This window comes from Mustelus asterias, chromosome 7 (genome assembly GCF_964213995.1).
Source record: "Mustelus asterias chromosome 7, sMusAst1.hap1.1, whole genome shotgun sequence".
Taxonomy (NCBI): domain Eukaryota; kingdom Metazoa; phylum Chordata; class Chondrichthyes; order Carcharhiniformes; family Triakidae; genus Mustelus; species Mustelus asterias.
The window spans coordinates 8,342,155-8,362,244 of record NC_135807.1 but is presented as its reverse complement, the minus strand read 5'-3'; the positions used below and the strand labels follow the sequence as shown (position 1 = coordinate 8,362,244).

Genomic DNA, 20,090 nt, shown 5'->3' with positions numbered 1-20,090 from the left:
TTTCCTTCTCTATGAATGGTATGCTTTGTCTGTATAGCGTGCAAGAAACAATACTTTTCACTGTAAGTTAATAGATGTGACAATAATAAATCAAATCAAAGCTAACCTGCACGCAGCAAACTCCCACAAACAGCAATGCGATAGTGACCAGATCATTTGTTTGTGATATTGATTGGGGGATAAATATTGATCAGGACAGCAGGAATTACTCCCCTGCTCTTCATCAAAAAAAATGCACGAGGCCAGGATTTAACATCTCATCCAAAAGATCAGTGCTCCGACAGTGCAATTCTCCTTCACACTGCACCGGAGGCTCGATTTCTGTGCTCAAACCCTCGAATGGTACTTTAATCTTAAGCCCTTGGGATACCAACTGATCACAAGTGACGGAGAGAACATGGCCGAGGCTCCAATTACATGCATAATTTTTGGGTATTGAATTGGTGCAAGAGCACTGACCAGCTGCAAAAGTTGCACCTTGGTGCAGAAACAGCGAAACTGGACAGCGGTAGATTAGTCTTGCTTCAGTTGTGCATAAATAAGGTTCTTGAGGTCAAGCTAAATTAGTAACCACTTAAAACTTTTTTGATAATTAAGGATAGCCTGCAGGGATTTGTAAAAGTCAAGTTGGGTGTCACAGATTTAATGAAAGTGCTTTAAGGAGGTTTTTCCGTGCTTTGCTAACGATGCAGATCTTCACTGGATATTCCGGCCGTGTAAGAGGCTATTTGATTAAATATAGTTTTAAAGGTTTGACAACATGGTAGGAAGTTGGCTGAAGGACAAAGGTAATGGTGGTTCATTGCTCAACTAGTGGCTTCTCCCATCGTTAGGAGCTGTTGGTCTTCTTGATACACAAGTAAATAATCTGGACTCGGGTACAAGTGACGCAATATCAAAATTTACAAAGAAAACAGAAAGGGAGTGATTGGTTAACTTTTGAGGAAAAACTGTTGATGACTTCAGAAGGACATAGACAAGTTGGTGCAGTGGGCAGATTGACATTTGATAAAATTCAATGCAGAGAAATGCAAGGAGAAATTTGGGACTAAAGAATAAGACGATGGGGGCGATTCTCCCAGTCCGGTGCGCTGGCTGGGAGACATCAGCAGACGCCGTTGCCTGGGCAGCCCGGGCCTCCCGCAGGGCGCCCGGGCCTCCCGCAGGGCGCCCGGGCCTCCCGCAGGGCGCCCGGGCCTCCCGCAGGGCGCCCGGGCCTCCCGCAGGGCGCCCGGGCCTCCCGCAGGGCGCCCGGGCCTCCCGCAGGGCGCCCGGGCCTCCCACAGGGCGCCCGGGCCTCCCACAGGGCGCCCGGGCCTCCCACAGGGCGCCCGGGCCTACGCGCGTCTCCCACCCAAAGATTTTCAGAGTAATCAGCTCCCTGCAAGAAATCGGCACGGGGCTGATTTCAATATGCTAATCTGGATTTAAATTTCATTAGCGGGCCCGGGACTGAAGGTCCATTAGCGTTCTCCCCCTGACCCAGGGCAGGAGTGGTTCACTCCAGCAGGGTTTACAACTCTTTCCCACTAACAGGGAACAGGCAGCCAATCCCACTAGAGTGAAGAGAGCCCAATTGAGGCTCCCAGGATGTTGGCAGTAAGGATGGGGTGCACCTTGGGCAGTGCCAGCTTGGTACCCTGGCACTGTGTACCCTGGTACCAGGCTGGCACTGCCAACCGGGCACCGAGCAGTGCTAAGGGGTGGGGCAAACAGTGGGAGTGGAGGGGGGAAACCCACTCTGCATTTGGGATTGTGGGCAGAGGGAGGGCGGACGATGATCGGGGTTGGCCATCTGGGTCCAGGAGGGGTTGAGGAAAACCAGGAGATTGGTACTGGCCAGGGTGTGGGGTCACAGGGGTTGGCCCATTTCTGGGATGTTGCTTGCAATGATGGTCCCTGGACAAGAGAAAAATAACTATTTCAGTGAGCCAACAGAGTGAGGATTGGCCTTTTATTGCTGCAGAATTCCTTAACGCTAGCCCACTTGTAAATGACTTCAGTGACCTGCATTCGGAATGCATACAGGTCTATTATGGAGAACCGACAGGGATATCTTATATACACAGTTTGTAGATTACGTGCTATTGCATGCATTAATACCAAAGGAATCCAGAATGCCATTCCCCAGCCTTTTGGGATGAGGATATCCCAGCCACTGCCCCAACCAGTGTGCTCTTGCCCAGCCATCTTCCCGGGCTGCTGCACTAACAGGATGGGAACCTTGGATTCTTGTGGCCCCAGATCCAGACGAGAACCCGGGACTAACAGTTTGCTTCTCATCTGATTCAGTTCCTGAAATACAATAAAAATTAACAGGATCGTTATAACTTGCTAGTAGACATAATTCAACATCACTTTTGCTCGTTTTAAAGAGTTTTTAAAATAATAAAAATTAGTTTACTTCAACGAGATGACCAATTGGACAGATAAAGCTCACAGCAGATTTATTTTACAGTAGAGAAGGAACCTATTCCATGTATAATTTCTTACCAACTCTTTGTTAGTGCGCGTTGAAACTAATCCCATTGGCTCATTCTCTCGTCATATCGCACTCTACTTCACTGAAAAGATGCAGCAGGTCATGTTGCGACTGGAAGAATCTTAGTTAGGCCTTGTTTAGAATATAGTATTCAATTCTGGTCGCCACACTACCAGAAGGATGTGGATGCTTTGGAGAGGGTACAGAAGGAGGTTTCCCAGGATGTTGCCTGGTTGGAGGATATTAGCTATGAGGAGAGTTTGGATAAACTAGGTTTGTTCTCACTGAAATGACAGAATTGAGGGGTGACCTTAGAATCATAGAATCCTACAGTGCAGAAAGAGGCCATTCGGCCCATCAAGTCTGCACCAACCACAATCCCATCCAGGCCCTATCCACATATCCCTACATATTTACCCACTAACCCCTCTAACCTATGCATCCCAGGACACGAAGGGGCAATTTAGAATGGCCAATCAACCTACATCTTTGGAGTGTGGAAGGAAACCGGAGCAAAGAACAACGAACAGTACAGCACAGGAAACAGGCCCTTCGGCCCTCCAAGCCTGTGCCGCTCCTTGGTCCAACTAGACCAATCGTTTGTATCCCTCCATTCCCAGGCTGCTCATGTGACTATCCAGGCAAGTCTTAAACGATGTCAGCGTGCCTGCCTCCACCACCCTACTTGGCAGCGCATTCCAGGCCCCCACCACCCTCTGTGTAAAAAACATCCCTCTGATGTCTGAGTTATACTTCGCCCCTCTCAGCTTGAGCCCGTGACCCCTCGTGATCGTCACCTCCGACCTGGGAAAAAGCTTCCCACTGTTCACCCTATCTATACCCTTCATAATCTTGTATACCTCTATTAGATCTCCCCTCATTCTCCGTCTTTCCAAGGAGAACAACCCCAGTCTACCCAATCTCTCCTCATAGCTAAGACCCTCCATACCAGGCAACATCCTGGTAAACCTTCTCTGCATTCTCTCCAATGCCTCCACGTCCTTCTGGTAGTGCGGCGACCAGAACTGGACGCAGTACTCCAAATGTGGCCTAACCAGCGTTCTATACAGCTGCATCATCAGACTCCAGCTTTTATACTCTATACCCCGTCCTATAAAGGCAAGCATACCATATGCCTTCTTCACCACCTTCTCCACCTGTGTTGCCACCTTCAAGGATTTGTGGACTTGCACACCTAGCTCCCTCTGTGTTTCTATACTCCTGATGACTCTGCCATTTATTGTATAACTCCTCCCTACATTATTTCTTCCAAAATGCATCACTTCGCATTTATCCGGATTAAATTCCATCTGCCACCTCTCCGCCCAATTTTCCAGCCTATCTATATCCTGCTGTATTGCCCGACAATGCTCTTCGCTATCCGCAATTCCAGCCATCTTCGTGTCATCCGCAAACTTGCTGATTACACCAGTTACACCTTCTTCCAAATCATTTATATATATCACAAATAACAGAGGTCCCAGTACAGAGCCCTGCGGAACACCACTGGTCACAGACCTCCAGCCGGAAAAAGACCCTTCGACCACTACCCTCTGTCTCCTATGGCCAAGCCAGTTCTCCACCCATCGAGCCACTTCTCCTTGTATCCCATGAGCCTTAACCTTCTTAACCAACCTGCCATGTGGGACTTTGTCAAATGCCTTACTGAAATCCATATAGACGACATCCACGGCCCTTCCTTCATCACCGTTTTTGTCACTTCCTCAAAAAACTCCACCAAATTTGTAAGGCACGACCTCCCTCTTACAAAACCATGCTGTCTGTCACTAATGAGATTGTTCCGTTCTAAATGCACATACATCCTGTCTCTAAGAATCCTCTCCAACAACTTCCCTACCACGGACGTCAAGCTCACCGGCCTATAATTTCCTGGGTTATCCCTGCTACCCTTCTTAAACAACGGGACCACATTCGCTATCCTCCAATCCTCAGGGACCTCACCCGTGTCCAAAGAAGCGACAAAGATTTCCGTCAGAGGCCCAGCAATTTCACCTCTCGTCTCCCTGAGCAGTCGAGGATAGATGCCATCAGGCCCTGGGGCTTTGTCAGTTTTAATGTTCCCTAAAAAACCTAACACTTCCATAGGGACATAGGGAGAATGTGCAAACTCCACACAGACAGCGACCCGAGCCGGGATTTGAACCCAGGTCCCTGGAGCTGTGAAGCAGCAGTGCTAACCACTGTGCTACCGTGCCACCCCTGATAGAGATTTATGAGATTCTGAGTGGCATGGACAGAGTGAAGAGTCAGATGCTCTTTCCTTGGGTAGAAAAGTCAAGTCCTAGGGGACATAGGTTATAGTGCATGGGGAAAAGTTTAGAGGAGATGCGCGAGGCAAGTTTTTCTTTTACACACAGGGTGGTGAATATCTGGAATGCGCTGCCCGGGGAGGCGGTGGGAGCAGATATGATAGTGGCATTTAAGGGGCAACTAGATGAATACATTAATAGGATGGGAATGGAAAGATATGGACTCCTTAAGTGCATACGGTTTTAGTTCAGGCAGGCATCATAATTGGCGCAGGCTTGGAGGGCCGAAGGGCCTGTTCCTGTGCTGTACTGCTCTTTGCTCTTGGTTCTTTGTCTCTGCCTTAACTGCTCCACGTGGGAAAGGTATTCGACTACTCACATAGATATGGACCTCATTAAATATAACATTAACGTATCAAGTACTCTCCATACTTTTGGGTATGTGCCCTGAGAGGACCTGGCATTAGAAATGTGCATTTTAAACAGGCTGTTGGCAGCAAACAATCCAGTAATCAGGGCTGAATGCCCCAATTAAACCAGAACAGACAAAACTGGGAATACAGGTATTGGCTGACCAGCTGTGTAAAGAGGAAAGGTTACGACACTTCTGTTGTGTTCCCTTTGTCAGCTTTGTTCATTTCAGGCTGGCATGAATCACATTTGTACAAATAGGATACACTCTCCAGGATGCAGAATAGTTAATGATTTCAATTCAGCAAGAAAATGTTAGTCGGAGAAGAAGAAGAAGATTGTTAAGTGGAACATGACGTTATAAAATGCTGCTGGTTGGGAACAGATGCGATACGATGCTCAGAGAGATCAGCACAATATAACTAAGAAAACATGTCAGAGATTAAAGATAAACTAATTTAAAACTTCACATCACATGCCACATCCATAGACAGCCCAGAAACAGTGCACAATTTTAATGCAATGAATCTAAATACATACTGAACAGCAGAATCAGAACCAAAGCACTAGTACCCAAATGACCACAGATTTTTGGGAGAGGATGTCTTTTTAAAACACATTTCAGCAAACTATCATTTGTGACTCAAATCAGTGAACAGTAAGGACAGGAATCACAGAATCCCTACAATGCAGGAGGAGGCCATTCAACCCATCGAGTCTGCACTGACCACAATCCCACCCAGACCCTATCCCCATAACCCCATGCATTTACTCTAGCTAATCCCCCGACATGAAGGGACAATTTTTTAGCATGGCCAATCAACCTAACCCGCACATCTCTGGGCTGTGGGAGGAAACTGGAGCACCCGGAGGAAACCCACACAGCCACGGGGAGAACATGCAAATTCTACACAGACAGTGACCCAAGCTGAGAATCGAACCCGGGTCCCTGGCGCTGTGAGGCAGCAGTGCTAATCACTATGCTGCCCCGGAGTTCCCCTGTCAGCTCCAGGGCTCAGCCGTCAGACTGAAACGGTTACTTACCTGCAATTCTTTTCAAAGCAAATTAACAGCCAAAGGGCAGGCTCATCATCCAATTAAGAATGGCAGGAGGGCTCTGGGCATTGGAGGTCAATAGGAGGAGCCCATCCATCCCTCTGAGCCCCAAAGAACAGCAGCAGAATGCTGTGGCAGAGTCCCACCCCACGTACAAAGTATTCATCAAATAGCCGGGTCACCAAAGCTGGCAGGCAGGGGGTCCCCTAATCCTTCCGGGGCTGCTGCCTACAGGCACCGCACTGGGAACCTGGATGCCACTGGAAAAATTTCAACCTGATGGAGCTGCGAAACTAGTGGCTTCAAACTCCACATCCATCCTTCCCTGTGCCTGACCCCATTGAGGCCTAAACATTTAGCCTCAAGATGCATCAACATACATCCACTGGCAATCAATATTGCACATAGTTCAAGTGTATTTTTTTCTATTCGTGGGACATGGGCGTCGCTGGCCGGCCAACATTTATTGCCCATTCCTAGCTGCCAGGGGGCAGTTGAGAGTCAACCACATTGCTGTGGCTCTGGAGTCACATGCAGGCCAGACTGGGTAAGGACGGCTGATTTCCTTCCCCAAAGGATATCAGTGAACCAGATGGGTTTTTCTTTTACAATAATCAACAATGGTTTCATGTCACCATGAGACTTATAATTCCAAATTTATTATTGAATTCAAATTCCAGAATCTGTTGTGGTGGGATTCAATCCCAGGAATCCCAGAGCAATGCCCTGTGTATTACTAGTCCAGTAACAATATCACCATGCCACTGTCTCCCCAAACCCTGAGCACACTTGGCATCAGCACTCTTTAGACAGGGCTCTGATTTTTTTCCAGATCTACAATGGAAGAGGAAAATCATTATAGAACGCACAGAGAATGCAAATATGGTCGACACTGCACATTTACAAGCGGGCAATTTTCAGCACGGCAGCGGAAACCCTGCGGGAATCGGAGCGTGGAAAGGAATCAGGATCCAGGATTAGGCTCCACTGTGATAAAGCCACAGACAAGTGTGCGGCTGACTGATGTTCTCCAATAATCACAACCAAGGAATTGAAAGGACAAAAACCCATCTCTCTTTACAATCAATGAGACATTTTAAGGGCAATCACTGTTGTGGCATTGGAAACATGGCAACTCATTTGTAAATAGCAAGATCCCACAAACACAGTATGGTAAATCATAGCATCCCTACAGTACAGAAGAGGCCATTCAGCCCACGGAGTCTGCGCCGACCCTCTAAAAGAGAACCCTACTGAGGCCCAATCCCCTGCCCTAACCCTGGCACATATCGGATACTGAAGGTCAATTTAGCATGGCCAATCCACCTAACCTACACATCTCTGGACTGTGGCAGGAAACTGGGGCACCCGGAGGAAACCCACACAGGCATAGGGAGAAAAGTTAAAGTTATTTATTAGTCACAAGTCAGCTTACATTAACTCTGCAATGAAGTTACTGTGAAAATCCCCTAGTCACCACACTCTGGCGCCTGTTCGGGTACACTGAGGGAGAATTTAGCACGGCCAATGCACCTAACCAGCACGTCTTTCGGACTGCGGGAGGAAACCAGAGCACCCGGAGGAAACCCACGCAGACTCGGGGAGAACGTGCAGACTCCACACAGACAGTGACCCAAGCCGGGAATCGAACCCAGGTCCCTGGCGCTGTGAGGCAGCAGTGCTAACCATTGCACCGCCCTTAAAAAGAGCTAATCTATTTTAGTGATGCTGGTTTAGGACCAACCATCTGCCCAGGATACCATGGAGAACTTGCCTGCTCTTTTTTTCAGAACAGTCTCCACCAGTTTAATATCATATACCATATTGCAGTACTCAGTCAGCATTGCACTGGTAAGTATTTGCCTAGAATTTTATGTTCCAGTCTTTGTAGTGGGACTTGAACACATTCTGATTCCGAGTTGAGCCACAGCTAACCTGAAGATAGCAGCAAACCCATAATGGAACTACACAGCAGCACAAGTCAGTCTTACAAGAGAGTGGGGGGGGGATGAGAAGATATTTGAAAAACAAATGTAAACATGGAGAAGATTTTCCAACTTCAATGATTCTGCTTTTTCACTGCAGTCGAATTACCTGTTCAGTGAGTTTAGTTTCTGTGACAATATTGCGGACATTGCGGTCCCAGATCTCACTTTGAGCAAACTCTGCACCAACACCATTCAGACACAACTCCCTGATCTTTTCCAGATCTACAATGGAAGAGGAAAATTATTATAGAACACACAGAACGCAAATACGGCTGACACTGCACAATTTCACGTGACCAATTCTCAGGACACGGGCAGGAAAGCTGCAGTGTTGGAGAGTGGAAAGGAACCGCAATACCAACCTGTAAACAGCTCTGACTGTAACTAACTGCTGAGATCTAAACCTAGTTAATACGCACTTGGACAATTCAAAAAGAAAAATTCCAAAAAAAGAGTCACAGGTATAGGTTGAGAGGCGGTAGATTTAAAACTGAGATGAGGAGGAACTACTTCTCGCAGAGGGTGGTGAATTTGTGGAACTCGCTGCCCCATAGCGCGGTGGAGTTTGAATCATTCAATGGTTTCAAGGAGATATATTTCTGATTAACAAAAATGGGTTAAAGGGATATGGGGAACAGATAGGGAGGTGGATTTGAGACCAGGGAGAGATCAGTCATGATCTAATTGAATGATGGAGCAGACTCGAAGGGCTGAATTGCCTACTTATGCTCCTAATTGCTATGTTCCTAAACTGTTCTTTGAAATATTTCAGCCACATCACGATATCCAGCCTGAAGACCTGAACTTGCGACCCTCGCCAACTTCTAGCCTCAGTTTAAAAACTGAGAAAGGAGAGGTTGTCCATTATTTTTTATTTTATTTTCAGAATTCTTCAAAACTTCCTGAAAATGTTGCAAGTGGCTTCTCAAATTGAGGAAAATAGCTTTCTGGTCCACCATACATCATTAACAAGTGTTTAAGCTATGTTGGACAGAATGGTTTGGTTACCACTTGGGATACAGTCAAAGAAAAGTACAGCACAGGGACAGGCCCTGCGACCCACCAATCCTGTGCCAATCATGATGTTCTAACTAAGCTAAAAAAAAACTTCTGCCTTTACTCGGTCCGTATCTCTCTATTTCCTCCCTATTCATCTACCCATCCAGATGCCTCTTAAGTGTTGATAATGTGCCTGCTTCCACCAACCTCCTCTGGCAGTGCGTTCCAGGCACCCACCACTCTCTGCATGAAAAACGTCCCCCGCACATTCCCTTAAACATTCCCCCTCTCACCTTGAACCTGTGCCCCCTTGTAATTGACACTTCCACCCTGGGAAAAAGCCTCTGACTTTCCACCCTGTCTATGCCTCTCAATTTTGTAGATCTCTATCAGGTCTCCCCTCAGACTCTGTCTGAGGGGAGTCCTGATACGATTTATTTTGTAAGTTTGATGAATTTATCCAAGCCAAAGTAGAGATATTCTGGCAATTACTAAACATGGTTCTTTAAAGCAGGGTTGTCTTAACCTGATCGCCGTACTACCAGAAGGATGTAGAGGCTTTGGAGAGGGTACAAAAAAGGTTTACTAAGATGCTGCCTGGTTTGGAGGATATTAGCTATGAGGAGAGATTGGACAAACCTGTTTGCTTTCACTTGAATGTTGGAGGCTGAGGGGTGACCTGATAGAAGTTTACAAAATTATGAGAGGCATGGATAGTCATAGAATCTTTTTCCCAGGATAGAAATGTCAATTACTGGGGGACATAGGTTTAAGGTAGAAGATGTGAGCGGCAATTTTTTTTAAAAAAACACAGGGTGGTAAGTGCCTGGAATGCGCTGCCAGAGGAGGTGGTAGAAGCATAAACAATAGCGACGTTTAAGAGGCATCTTGACAGATACAAGAAGACGGACCCCGGAGAGGCAAAAAAATCCTTAGTTTAGAAGGTATCATGTGCCAGTGCAGGCTTGGTGGGCCGAAGGGCCTGTTCCTGTGCTGTACGGTTCTTTGGGAATTGATACACCTGGCAAAACCAGTGAATAGTTCAATATCAGTGTAATATTGCAAGCTCCAAATTCAAGAATGCAAGCCATGCAAGCCCTCCCACACAAAACAGCAATAACAAAACATGCAATCATATTGCACTGTTAATGTAGAAAAACATCCAAGAACATCCCTGAGGGGTAATCAGATGAAAGTGGATTCTAAGAAAAAAACATTAAAGATATTAAGAGGGAGTTTACCAAAGGCTTGATTAAAGTGGTGAGGTTTGAGGGTAACCTTAATGGAGAAGAGAAGAGGTTTAGGGCAGAAGTTCCTAAATGGTTATGATTTTGATCACCAATGAGGAAGGGACGAATATACAAGAGGGCAGAACTAATCATAGAATCCCTATGGTGCAGAAGGAGGCCATTCGGCCCATTGAGCCTGCACTGACTCTCTGACAGAGCACCCAGCCTTATCCCTGTAAACAACCGCCCCCCCCCCCCCCCCTCCTCCCCCATTTACTCTATTAATCCTCCTAATCTACACATCTCTGGACACTGAGGGAGAATTTAGCATGGCCAATCCACCTAGCCTGCACATCTTTGGACTGTGGGAGGAAACTGGAGCACCCAGAGGAAATCCACGCAGACAAGTAGAGAACGTGCAAACTCCATACAGACAGTGACCCGAGGCTGGAATTGAACACGGGTCCCTGGCGCTGTGAGGCAGCAGCGCTAACCACTGTGCCGCCCTGCTGCCTGTAATGAAACAAGAGTACAGTGGACGAATTTTCTTTCAATTCCTTTATGGGATGAGAGTCGCTAGTAAGACCAGCATTTGTTGTCCATCTCTAATTGTCCTCGAGAAACCTTCTTGAATGGCTGTAGTTCACCTAGTGAGGGCTGTACGGTAGATGGTTAAACAGAGAGGGAAGAGGCCTGGCTAGAAAGGGATTTAAACTGGAGACATTTTAAAGTTAGGAGTGTTTGATGAGCAGGACTTGATGTGGGTTGGATGCAGATGACAGAGTTTTGGATAAGGGTGGGGGAGAATGTTTCCTTGTAATATGTCCCCCTGCCCTCCTCAAGAATGAGCTTGCACAGGAAGCCATGCCTGTGCTGGCTCGGAGAGAGCTATCCAATTACTGCCAATCACCTACTCTTTCCCTGTAACTCGGCTATTATTTTCCTTTAAAAATAGCAATCCAATTCCCATCTGAAATTTACAACTGAACCAGCTCCACCACATTCAGTATCCAAATCATAACTCACCCAGTAAAAACAATCCGCATCTCCACCCTGATTTTCTGGCTATTATTTCAAAATTGTCTTCTCTGGTTCCAGACTGCACTGTGCTTTTCAAGTCAGACTGGAGGAGTTTAAACTTACACAGCGCTTCACCCGGTCTTGGAGAAGCAGCCAAATTTATCACAAATTATTTTAAGAATAGTTAGTTATGTAGGTGAAAATTATATTACAGACGTTAATTAAGTCATTTAAAAAGAATTTAATTTTTTATCTTCTCACTTGCTTCTTTACTCTTATTTTTTTTAATATTATAGAAACCCTACAGTGCAGAAGGAGGCCATTCAGCCCATCGAGTCTGCACCGACCACAATCCCACCCAGGCCCTACCCCCACATATTTACCCGCTAATCCCTCTAACCTACGCATCAGGACTCTAAGGGGCAATTTTTTTTTTAACCTGGCCAATCAACCTAACTTCTGAACTGTTCCTCTATCTTTCCTGTCTTCTGAGGCAGTCACTCCCTCCCTTGTAGAAATTAGTTCAGAGAACAAAGAACAAAGAAAATTACAGCATAGGAACAGGCCCTTTGGCCCTCCAAGCCTGCACTGACAATGCTGCCTGTCTGAACTAAAGGCCCCTACTCTTCCGGGGACCATATCCGTCTATTCCCATCCTATTTGTCAAGACGCCCCTTAAAAGTCACTACTGTATCTGCTTCCACTACCTCCCCCAGGCACCCGCCACCCTGTGTAAAAATACTTGCCTCGTATATCTCCTTTAAACCTTGCCCCTCGCACCTTAAACCTGTGCCCCCTAGTAATTGACTCTTCCACCCTAGGAAAAAGCTTCTGACTATCCACTCTGTCCATGCCTCTCATAATCTTGTAGACTTCCATCAGGTCACCCCTCAACTTCCATCGTTCCAGTGAGAACAAACCAAGTTTCTCCAACCTCTCCTCATAGCTAATGCCCTCCATACCAGGCAACATCTGGTAAATCTTTTCTGTACCCTCTCCAAGGCCTCCACATCCTTCTGGTAATGTGGCGACCAGAATTGAACACTATATTCCAAGTGAGGCCTAACTAAGGTTCTATAAAGCTGCAACATGACTTGCCAATTTTTTAACTCGATGCCCCCAGCAGATGAAGGCAAACATGCCGTATGCCTTCTTGACTACCTTCTCCACCTATTTTCAGTGACCTGAATGGTTCGATTAAGCAGACGCAGCATGGATTCATGAGGGGAAAGTCGTGCTTGACGAACTTGTTGGATTTTTATGAGATGTGACTAGTGCGGTTGACGGAGGGGAACCGGTGGATGCAGTGTTTTTGGATTTCCAAAAGGCGTTTGATAAGGTGCCTCACAAAAGGTTGCTGAAGAAGATTGGGTCACATGGAGTTGGGGGTAGGGTGTTAGCGTGGATTGGGGATTGGCTATCCGACAGGAAGCAGAGAGTCGGAATAAATGGGTGCTTTTCTGGTTGGCGGATGGTAACTAGTGGTGTGCCGCAGGGATCGGTACTGGGGCCTCAACTATTTACCATTTATATAGACAATCTGGAGGAGGGGACTGAGTGTAGGGTAACAAAGTTTGCAGACGACACAAAGATAAGTGGAAAAGTGAATCGTGTGGAGGGCGTAGAAGGTCTGCAGAGAGATTTGGACAGGCTGAGTGAGTGGGCGAGGTTCTGGCAGATAGAGTATAACGTTAACAAATGCGAGGTTATTCACTTTGGAAGAAATAATAGCAAATTGGATTATCTAAATGGAAAGAAATTACAACATGCTGCTGTGCAGAGGGACCTGGGGGTCCTTGTGCATGAGACGCAAAAACCCAGTCTGCAGGTGCAACAGGTGATCAAGAAGGCAAATGGGATGTTGGCCTATATCGCAAGGGGGATAGAATATAAAAGCAGAGATGTCTTGCTGCATCTGTACAGGGCATTGGTGAGGCCGCAGCTGGAATACTGTGTGCAGTATTGGTCCTCTTATTTGCGGAAGGATATATTGGCCTTGGAGGGAGTGCAGAGAAGGTTCACCAGGTTGATACCAGAGATGAGGGGTGTTGATTATGAGGAGAGACTGAGCAGATCTGGTTTGTATTCATTGTAATTTAGAAGGCTGAGGGGGGATCTTATAGAGACCTATAAGATAATGAAGGGGCTGGATAGGGTAGAGATGGAGAGATTCTTTCCACTTAGAAAGGAAACTAGAACTAGAGGGCACAGCCTCAAAATAAAGGGCGGTCAGCTTAGGACAGAGTTGAGGAGGAACGTCTTCTCTCAGAGGGTGGTGAATCTCTGGAATTCTCTGCCCACTGAAGTGGTGGAGGCTACCTCGTTGAATATGTTTAAATCACGGATAGATGGATTCCTGATCGGTAAGGGAATTAGGGGTTGTAGGCATCAGGCGGGTAAGTGGAACTGATCCACTTCAGATCAGCCATGATCTTATTGAATGGCGGGGCAGGCTCGAGGGGCTAGATGGCCTACTCCTGCTCCTATTTCTTATGTTTTTATGTTCTTATGACCTGTGTACCCAGACACCCAGATCCCTTTGCCTATCAATACTCTTAAGGGTTCAGAGGTCGTAAAGCACTTTGAGATCTGGTTGGTGTCACAACAGCAGCACAGGGAGCAGCAATAAACTCATCGGCTCTCTTTAAAATTGCCGCTCTTAGACTGCGGAGAGGGTGGTTGGAACTTTTGCTTTCCAGTTTGCGTCAGAACCAGCTGCCTCAGGATTGAAGCTGTGCCGGATTTCAGGTCAGGCAGTTGTCCAGCTTTTGTTGTCCATCCCTAACTGCCCTTGAGAAACTGGTGGTGGGCTAACTTCTTGCAGTCAGTCCAGTGAGGGCTGTAGGAGGTTAAACAGAGGGGGAAGAGCTTGGCCAGGAAGGGGTTTAAATTTTAGGACAAAAATAATATTCTGCAGATTAGCTCGGAGCATGGGAATAGACCAGCTTGCAAGTGGCAAACGGCTTCAACACCATGCAGCACCTAGTCAATTTGTCCAGTTAAGTTTTAAAAATTGCACTCATTAAAATTGACGCATTGGCACATTCTAAAAAAGGCCCATTTTTCAGACAACCAGACTTCAGAGACCATACCTGTGCAACCAGTCAGGTTTTAAAATTTATTTATTAGTGCTACAAATAGGCTTACATAAACACTGCAATGAAGTTACTGTGAAAGTCGCCACACTCTGGCGCCTGTTCGGGTACACGGAGGGAGAATTTAACACGGCCAATGCACCCTAACCAGCACGTCTTTCGGACTGTGGGAGGAAACCGGAGCACCCGGAGAAAAACCATGCAGACACGGGGAGAACGTGCTGATTTCGCACAGACATTGATCCAATCCAGGAATCGAACCCGGGTCCCTGGCACTGTGAGGCAGCAGTGCTAATCACTGTGCCACCATGCTGCCCTGTGTGGGCCAGATCAAAGCAGCTTGGGGGTCAATCTTGAATGTTAATGGCAGCATTTTCTCATGCGTCAGTTAAATTTCCATTGAAATTCATAAGCCTGTACATTCCAGAACCTTTATTGAAACTGCCCAAATTCAAATTAATTCACTTACTAACCTAACCCCCATGCGGCAATTAATGTTTGCATTTTATTTTTCACGTGGTCGGGAGGGAGAAGAGAAAAACCTTCAGTTTTGTGTTGGTTGCCTCTTAAGAAAAGAAATTGAATGTTCCAACAATTTGTACTGTGGTTTGGGAAGCCATCCAGTTGCAAGGCTGGAGCCAAGAATCACTTTGGGGTTTTTTAATTTAATGTCTATAGATAACAGCTTAATCTTCGGAAATAGGAGAGTTCAGGAGTATTTGATAAATCAAATCTTTTTAAAAAGTTGATAAAAGTATACACCATTGTGTTTAGATAAGTTCACAAAGTTTCATGGTTAATAACATGATAACTGGTTAAAATGACAAAGGATTCACATCAAAAATAAAATCAATAGACTCCTAATTGTTAAACAGAACATGTGCTACAAGCAATGAGCCAAGGCAAGCACTGTAATATGTTTGCAGGTCATATGGATATTCTTACTGTCAGTTTAGATCTATGCAACGTATCAATCGACATAAACTCTTGTCGCAAACAGCACTTAGTTGGCCTTGCCAGGATTCAAACCTGGAACATCTGCATGAAAGAACAGAGGCTCTCACTGAGCACAAGACCAGCAATGTGTGCCTAAATATTTGCTGTTATTGAAATCAGGAATAGTCTAAAACTCTAAAACAGGGAAGTGGGGAAAAACAGGGATCCATCTGCACAATACTAAACACAAAGCAGGTTATTTACATACAAACATACAAAAGAATGACAGACAAGAAATGACAGTGTTCCACCCAGCTTGTCTTGCACAGTTGTGATACGTTATGCTTCACAATACACACCCTTTCCACCCCAGAGGCATGTCATCATCTTGGAGGAGGGAGACACAATGAAGCAGTAAGGAACTCGAAGCCAATTGCCAGGTGAAAAGAAACTCTTCGGCACCCACCTGGTGCACTAATGTTCCTTCAAGGACAGAAATCTGCCATCCTTACCTGGTCTGGCCTGCATGTGACTCCAGACTAGCCGTCAATGTTGTTGACTCTTAACTGCTCTCGGAATTGACCTGGCAAGCCACTCAGTTCAAGGGCAATTCGGGAAGGGCAGCAAATGGTGGCCCTGCCAGCGCCGCCCACATCCCAGGAAAGAATTAAAACTCAGGCAAATCAAACTGACCCGATTTATATGATAGGATACGCACCTGTTGTACAAGGTGATCTCCACCCGGGCAGACACATGCCTCGCTTGAAGGAACACAGCGAAATCAGCGTTTGTTGCCCAAGCTGGCAAACTGTGTTATAGGTCGACTATTCTGCGAAAAGAGGACCTGCCTAACATCCTTTCTTAGTTCTGCATTTACACACTTCTAAGCCTGACTCCCTCAACCTCCCTAATCTATTCAGTTGAAATGATCGGTCTACACAACTGCAATCCAGTCCCTCGATGGGCCAAATGGCCTCTTTCTGCAGTGTAGTGATTCTATGATCCCATTACTGGATAAATCTCAAGTCACTCCCGAGTCTACCCAAAAGTACTGGCACATTGATCCCGTCTGGCTATCAAAAGCTTCATAAACTGGGAATCAGTCTTACAACCCTCCTCGTCACTTCTTCAAAGGAGTTGTAGGAAATTTGAGGTTTACAGCATGGAAACAGGCCCTTCGGCCCAACTTGTCCATGCCGCCCAGTTGTTAACCACTAAGCTAGTCCCAATTGCCAGCATTTGGCCCATATCCCTCTATACCCATCTTACCCATGCAACTGTTTAAATGCTTTTTAAAAGACAAAATCGTACCCGCCTCTACTACTGCCTTGGAACTCAAAGAACAAAGAAAATTACAGCACAGGAACAGGCCCTTCAGCCCTCCAAGCCTGCACCGACCTTACTGCCTGTCTGAACTAAAACCCCCTACCCTTTAGGGGACCATATCTCTCTATTCCCATCCTATTCCTGTATTTGTCAAGATGTCCCTTAAAAGTCACTATCGTATCTGCTTCCACTATCTCTCCTGGCAGCGAGTTCCAGGCACCCACCACCCTCTGTGTAAAAAGAACTTGCCTCGTATTTCTCCTTTAAACCTTGCCCCTCGCACCTTAAACCTTTGCCCCTATTAATTGACTTTTCTACCCTGGGAAAAAAATTCTGACTATCCACTCTGTCCATGCGCCTCATAACCTTGTAGACTTCTATCAGGTCGCCCCTCAACCTCCGTCGCTCCAGTGAGAACAAACCGAGTTTCCCCAACCTCTCCTCATAGCTAATTTTTCAATCTTATTTTCACACTGCCAGCCCCAATAGAGTTTATCAAAGATCATGCCTCCATTTTAATAGAAGGGCAATTAATAAAAGGGCTGCAAAATCAATGCAATGTTGTGTCAAGCAGTTCTCGCATTTCATGATTATGAGGATAAAATCGGTCATTTCCGTGAACGGTCATTGATCAGGTGATGATCAGTGAGAATAAACTAATCTTCTCCATTCTGGATTAGTGGAGTCAGTGCTGGCAGCCACGATTTGATAATAATGAAGCTGATTTTCCAAACCAAACAGTGATATTTTATTTGGTTGGGGGAAAGGAAGATGTGTGTCCAAGGATCTGCGTTGAATGTCAGACGTGCCATTTCCTCCCCGCTCTGTTCACCAACCTATTTCAACTGCGTGAAGAATAAAACCTACGTACAGAAGATTGCCTTTTCAATTTATATCTAATATGAAAGAAAATGCATACACAAAAACAGGCCTCCGCATATTTAGGGTTTATGCAAAATCCTGGTTCGAGAAGGTAATTAAACAAAATATTACGCACAATGTCCAGTACAAACAGGCCCTCGAGGTCTACACTAACGTTTATTCTCGGTTCAAACCTCCTTCCACCCAGTCTCATCTCATCCTGTCAACATGGCCTTCAATCCCTTGCTCCTGTGTTTTAATCTAGCTTGCTTTTAAACACATCAGCTAGTTCTAGTGGCATTGAGTTCCAAATTCTAACTATACAATGTCTGTCAGCAGAAAATAATTTAGGATCTCTCGAGTTATGCTCGGTGTGACTGAGGGATACTACCTTTCACCTGTGTTGGGTCTGGCATAGCCGTGGTTCTGTCTTTAGGCATATTTAAACGAGGATCACCCACAGTAAGTCCAAGTACGGTGCCGGCCGGAATTTCTGCTGGTGAAGCAATGCCTTAAAAGAATAAAACACAGAATTGTGGAAGTTTGATTGCAGGTTATAATTACTTCATCTTTCTTTACTGCTCAGCAGTTATTGCCAAGTCGCATATGAAACATTTCATGGAAAACAATCAGCTTTATACTGATTATGTTGTCCATTCATACAAGACTCACTTTCAAAAAACGGGGAGTATCTGGGAGATCGATAGGTTTATCTAATAAATAGTTAATTCATATAAATCAACAATGTCTAGAGTTCAACAGGATTTGCTAAAAGAACTGAACTTGGTGGTTAGCTGAGTGGTTAGCACTGCTGCCTCACAGCGCCAGGGTCCCAGGTTCGATTCCAGCCTCGGGTCACTGCCTGTGTGGAGTTTGCACATTCTCCCCATGTCTGCGTGGGTTTCCTCCCACAGTCCAAAGATATGCAGGTTAGGTTGATTGGCCATGATAAATTGGCCCTCAGTGTCGGGGGATTAGCAGGGTAAATGCTAATCCCCCGACATGCTAATAGGGTTACGGGAATAGGATTGTGGGAGGTACAGACTCGATGGGCCGAATGGCCTCCTTCTGTACTGTAGGGATTCTATGATTCCATGAATTAGTGACCAAAGATTGAACTGTCAGGAATTAAAATTTTGGGTGAAGGCATTATTTGGCCTGGCTGTGATAGCCCTCGCTCTACAGATCAACGCCCTGCCAAAGTTCATCAAACAGGATATCTGAGTTATACCCACTTGAACAAGGCCAATTAGTTCAAAACTGGCTGTCCACTGGCACACTATGGGCCATTGGCAGCAGAAACGTATTCAATAAACAGGTCAGATCAATACTGTGCAGTCCTGTCATATGCAGTCATGATTGGCGTCAGACAATTAAACATCTAACTGCACAAATATCCCATCCTCAAAGGACATCAGGGCAGCACAGTGGTTAGCACTGCTGCCTCACAGCGCCAAAGACTCGGGTTCAATTCCCGGTTTGGGTCACTGTCTGCACCTTCTCCCCGTGTCTATGCGGGTTTCCTCCGGGTGCTCCGGTTTCCTCCCACAGTCTGAAAGACGTGCTGGTTTGGCGCATTGCCAATGCTAAATTCTCCCTCCGTGTACCCGAACAGGCGCCGGAGTGTGGCGACTAGGGGATTTTCACAGTAACTTCATTGCAGTGTTAATGTAAGCCTACTTGTGACAATAATAAATAAATTTAAGCTTAAAACTTAAACTCAGTAGATCAATGCAAAAGGGAAGGCTGAAGCATTTCTCGGCTCCTCCCTCTGCAACTGGATCCTCAACTTCCTAACCCACAGACCGCAATCACTAAGGATAGGCAACAGCACCTCCTCCACGATCATCCTCAACACCGGTGCCCCACAAGGCTGTGTCCTCAGCCCCCTGCTATACTCCTTTTATACCTGTGGCCAAATTCAGCTCCATCCTCAGGTTTGCTGATGATGCCACTGTAGTGGGTCGGATCTCAAACAATGACGAGACAAAGTACAGGAAATCGACAGGAGGAAATTTTTCTCTTTAAAAGGCTACTTACAGAATTTGACATTTAAGTTATTAAATCGTAAAACGATTCACTTCACACTGCATTGATCAACACTCGCCAATAAGGCTGTAATTTCACGTAGACACTGACTTCTGCAACGTAATCCAATACACTTGTTTGGTGCAGTGATTACTTTAATTCATTTGCTGCAGGATCTGGGCATTGCTGGCTAGACCAGTATTTGTTGCCCATCAGAAGGGGGTGGTGGTGAGCTGCCTTCTTGAACAGTCCATGAGTGTAGTTACACCTACAGAGCTGATAGGGAGGGAGTGCCAGGATTTTGACCCAGCGACAATGAAGGAACAGCAATATTTTTCCAATTCAGTGAACCTTTTAGGTGGTGTTCCCATACGTTTGCTGCTCTTGTC

General features: G+C 46.0%; 1 protein-coding gene across 7 annotated transcripts in view; it reads right to left on the bottom strand.

Moving 5' to 3' along the window:
* pop1 (POP1 homolog, ribonuclease P/MRP subunit) overlaps positions 1-20,090 on the bottom strand; it is a 60,381-nt gene that overhangs the window by 11,823 nt on the left and 28,468 nt on the right. For all 7 annotated transcript variants that reach the window (XM_078215632.1, XM_078215634.1, XM_078215631.1 and 4 more), the window contains 3 exons: positions 18,065-18,184; positions 8,314-8,429; positions 2,104-2,295 (listed from right to left, as the gene is read on the bottom strand). In XM_078215632.1, the coding sequence (XP_078071758.1) occupies positions 2,104-2,295; positions 8,314-8,429; positions 18,065-18,184 (428 nt within the window). The remainder of the gene's footprint in view (positions 1-2,103; positions 2,296-8,313; positions 8,430-18,064; positions 18,185-20,090) is intronic.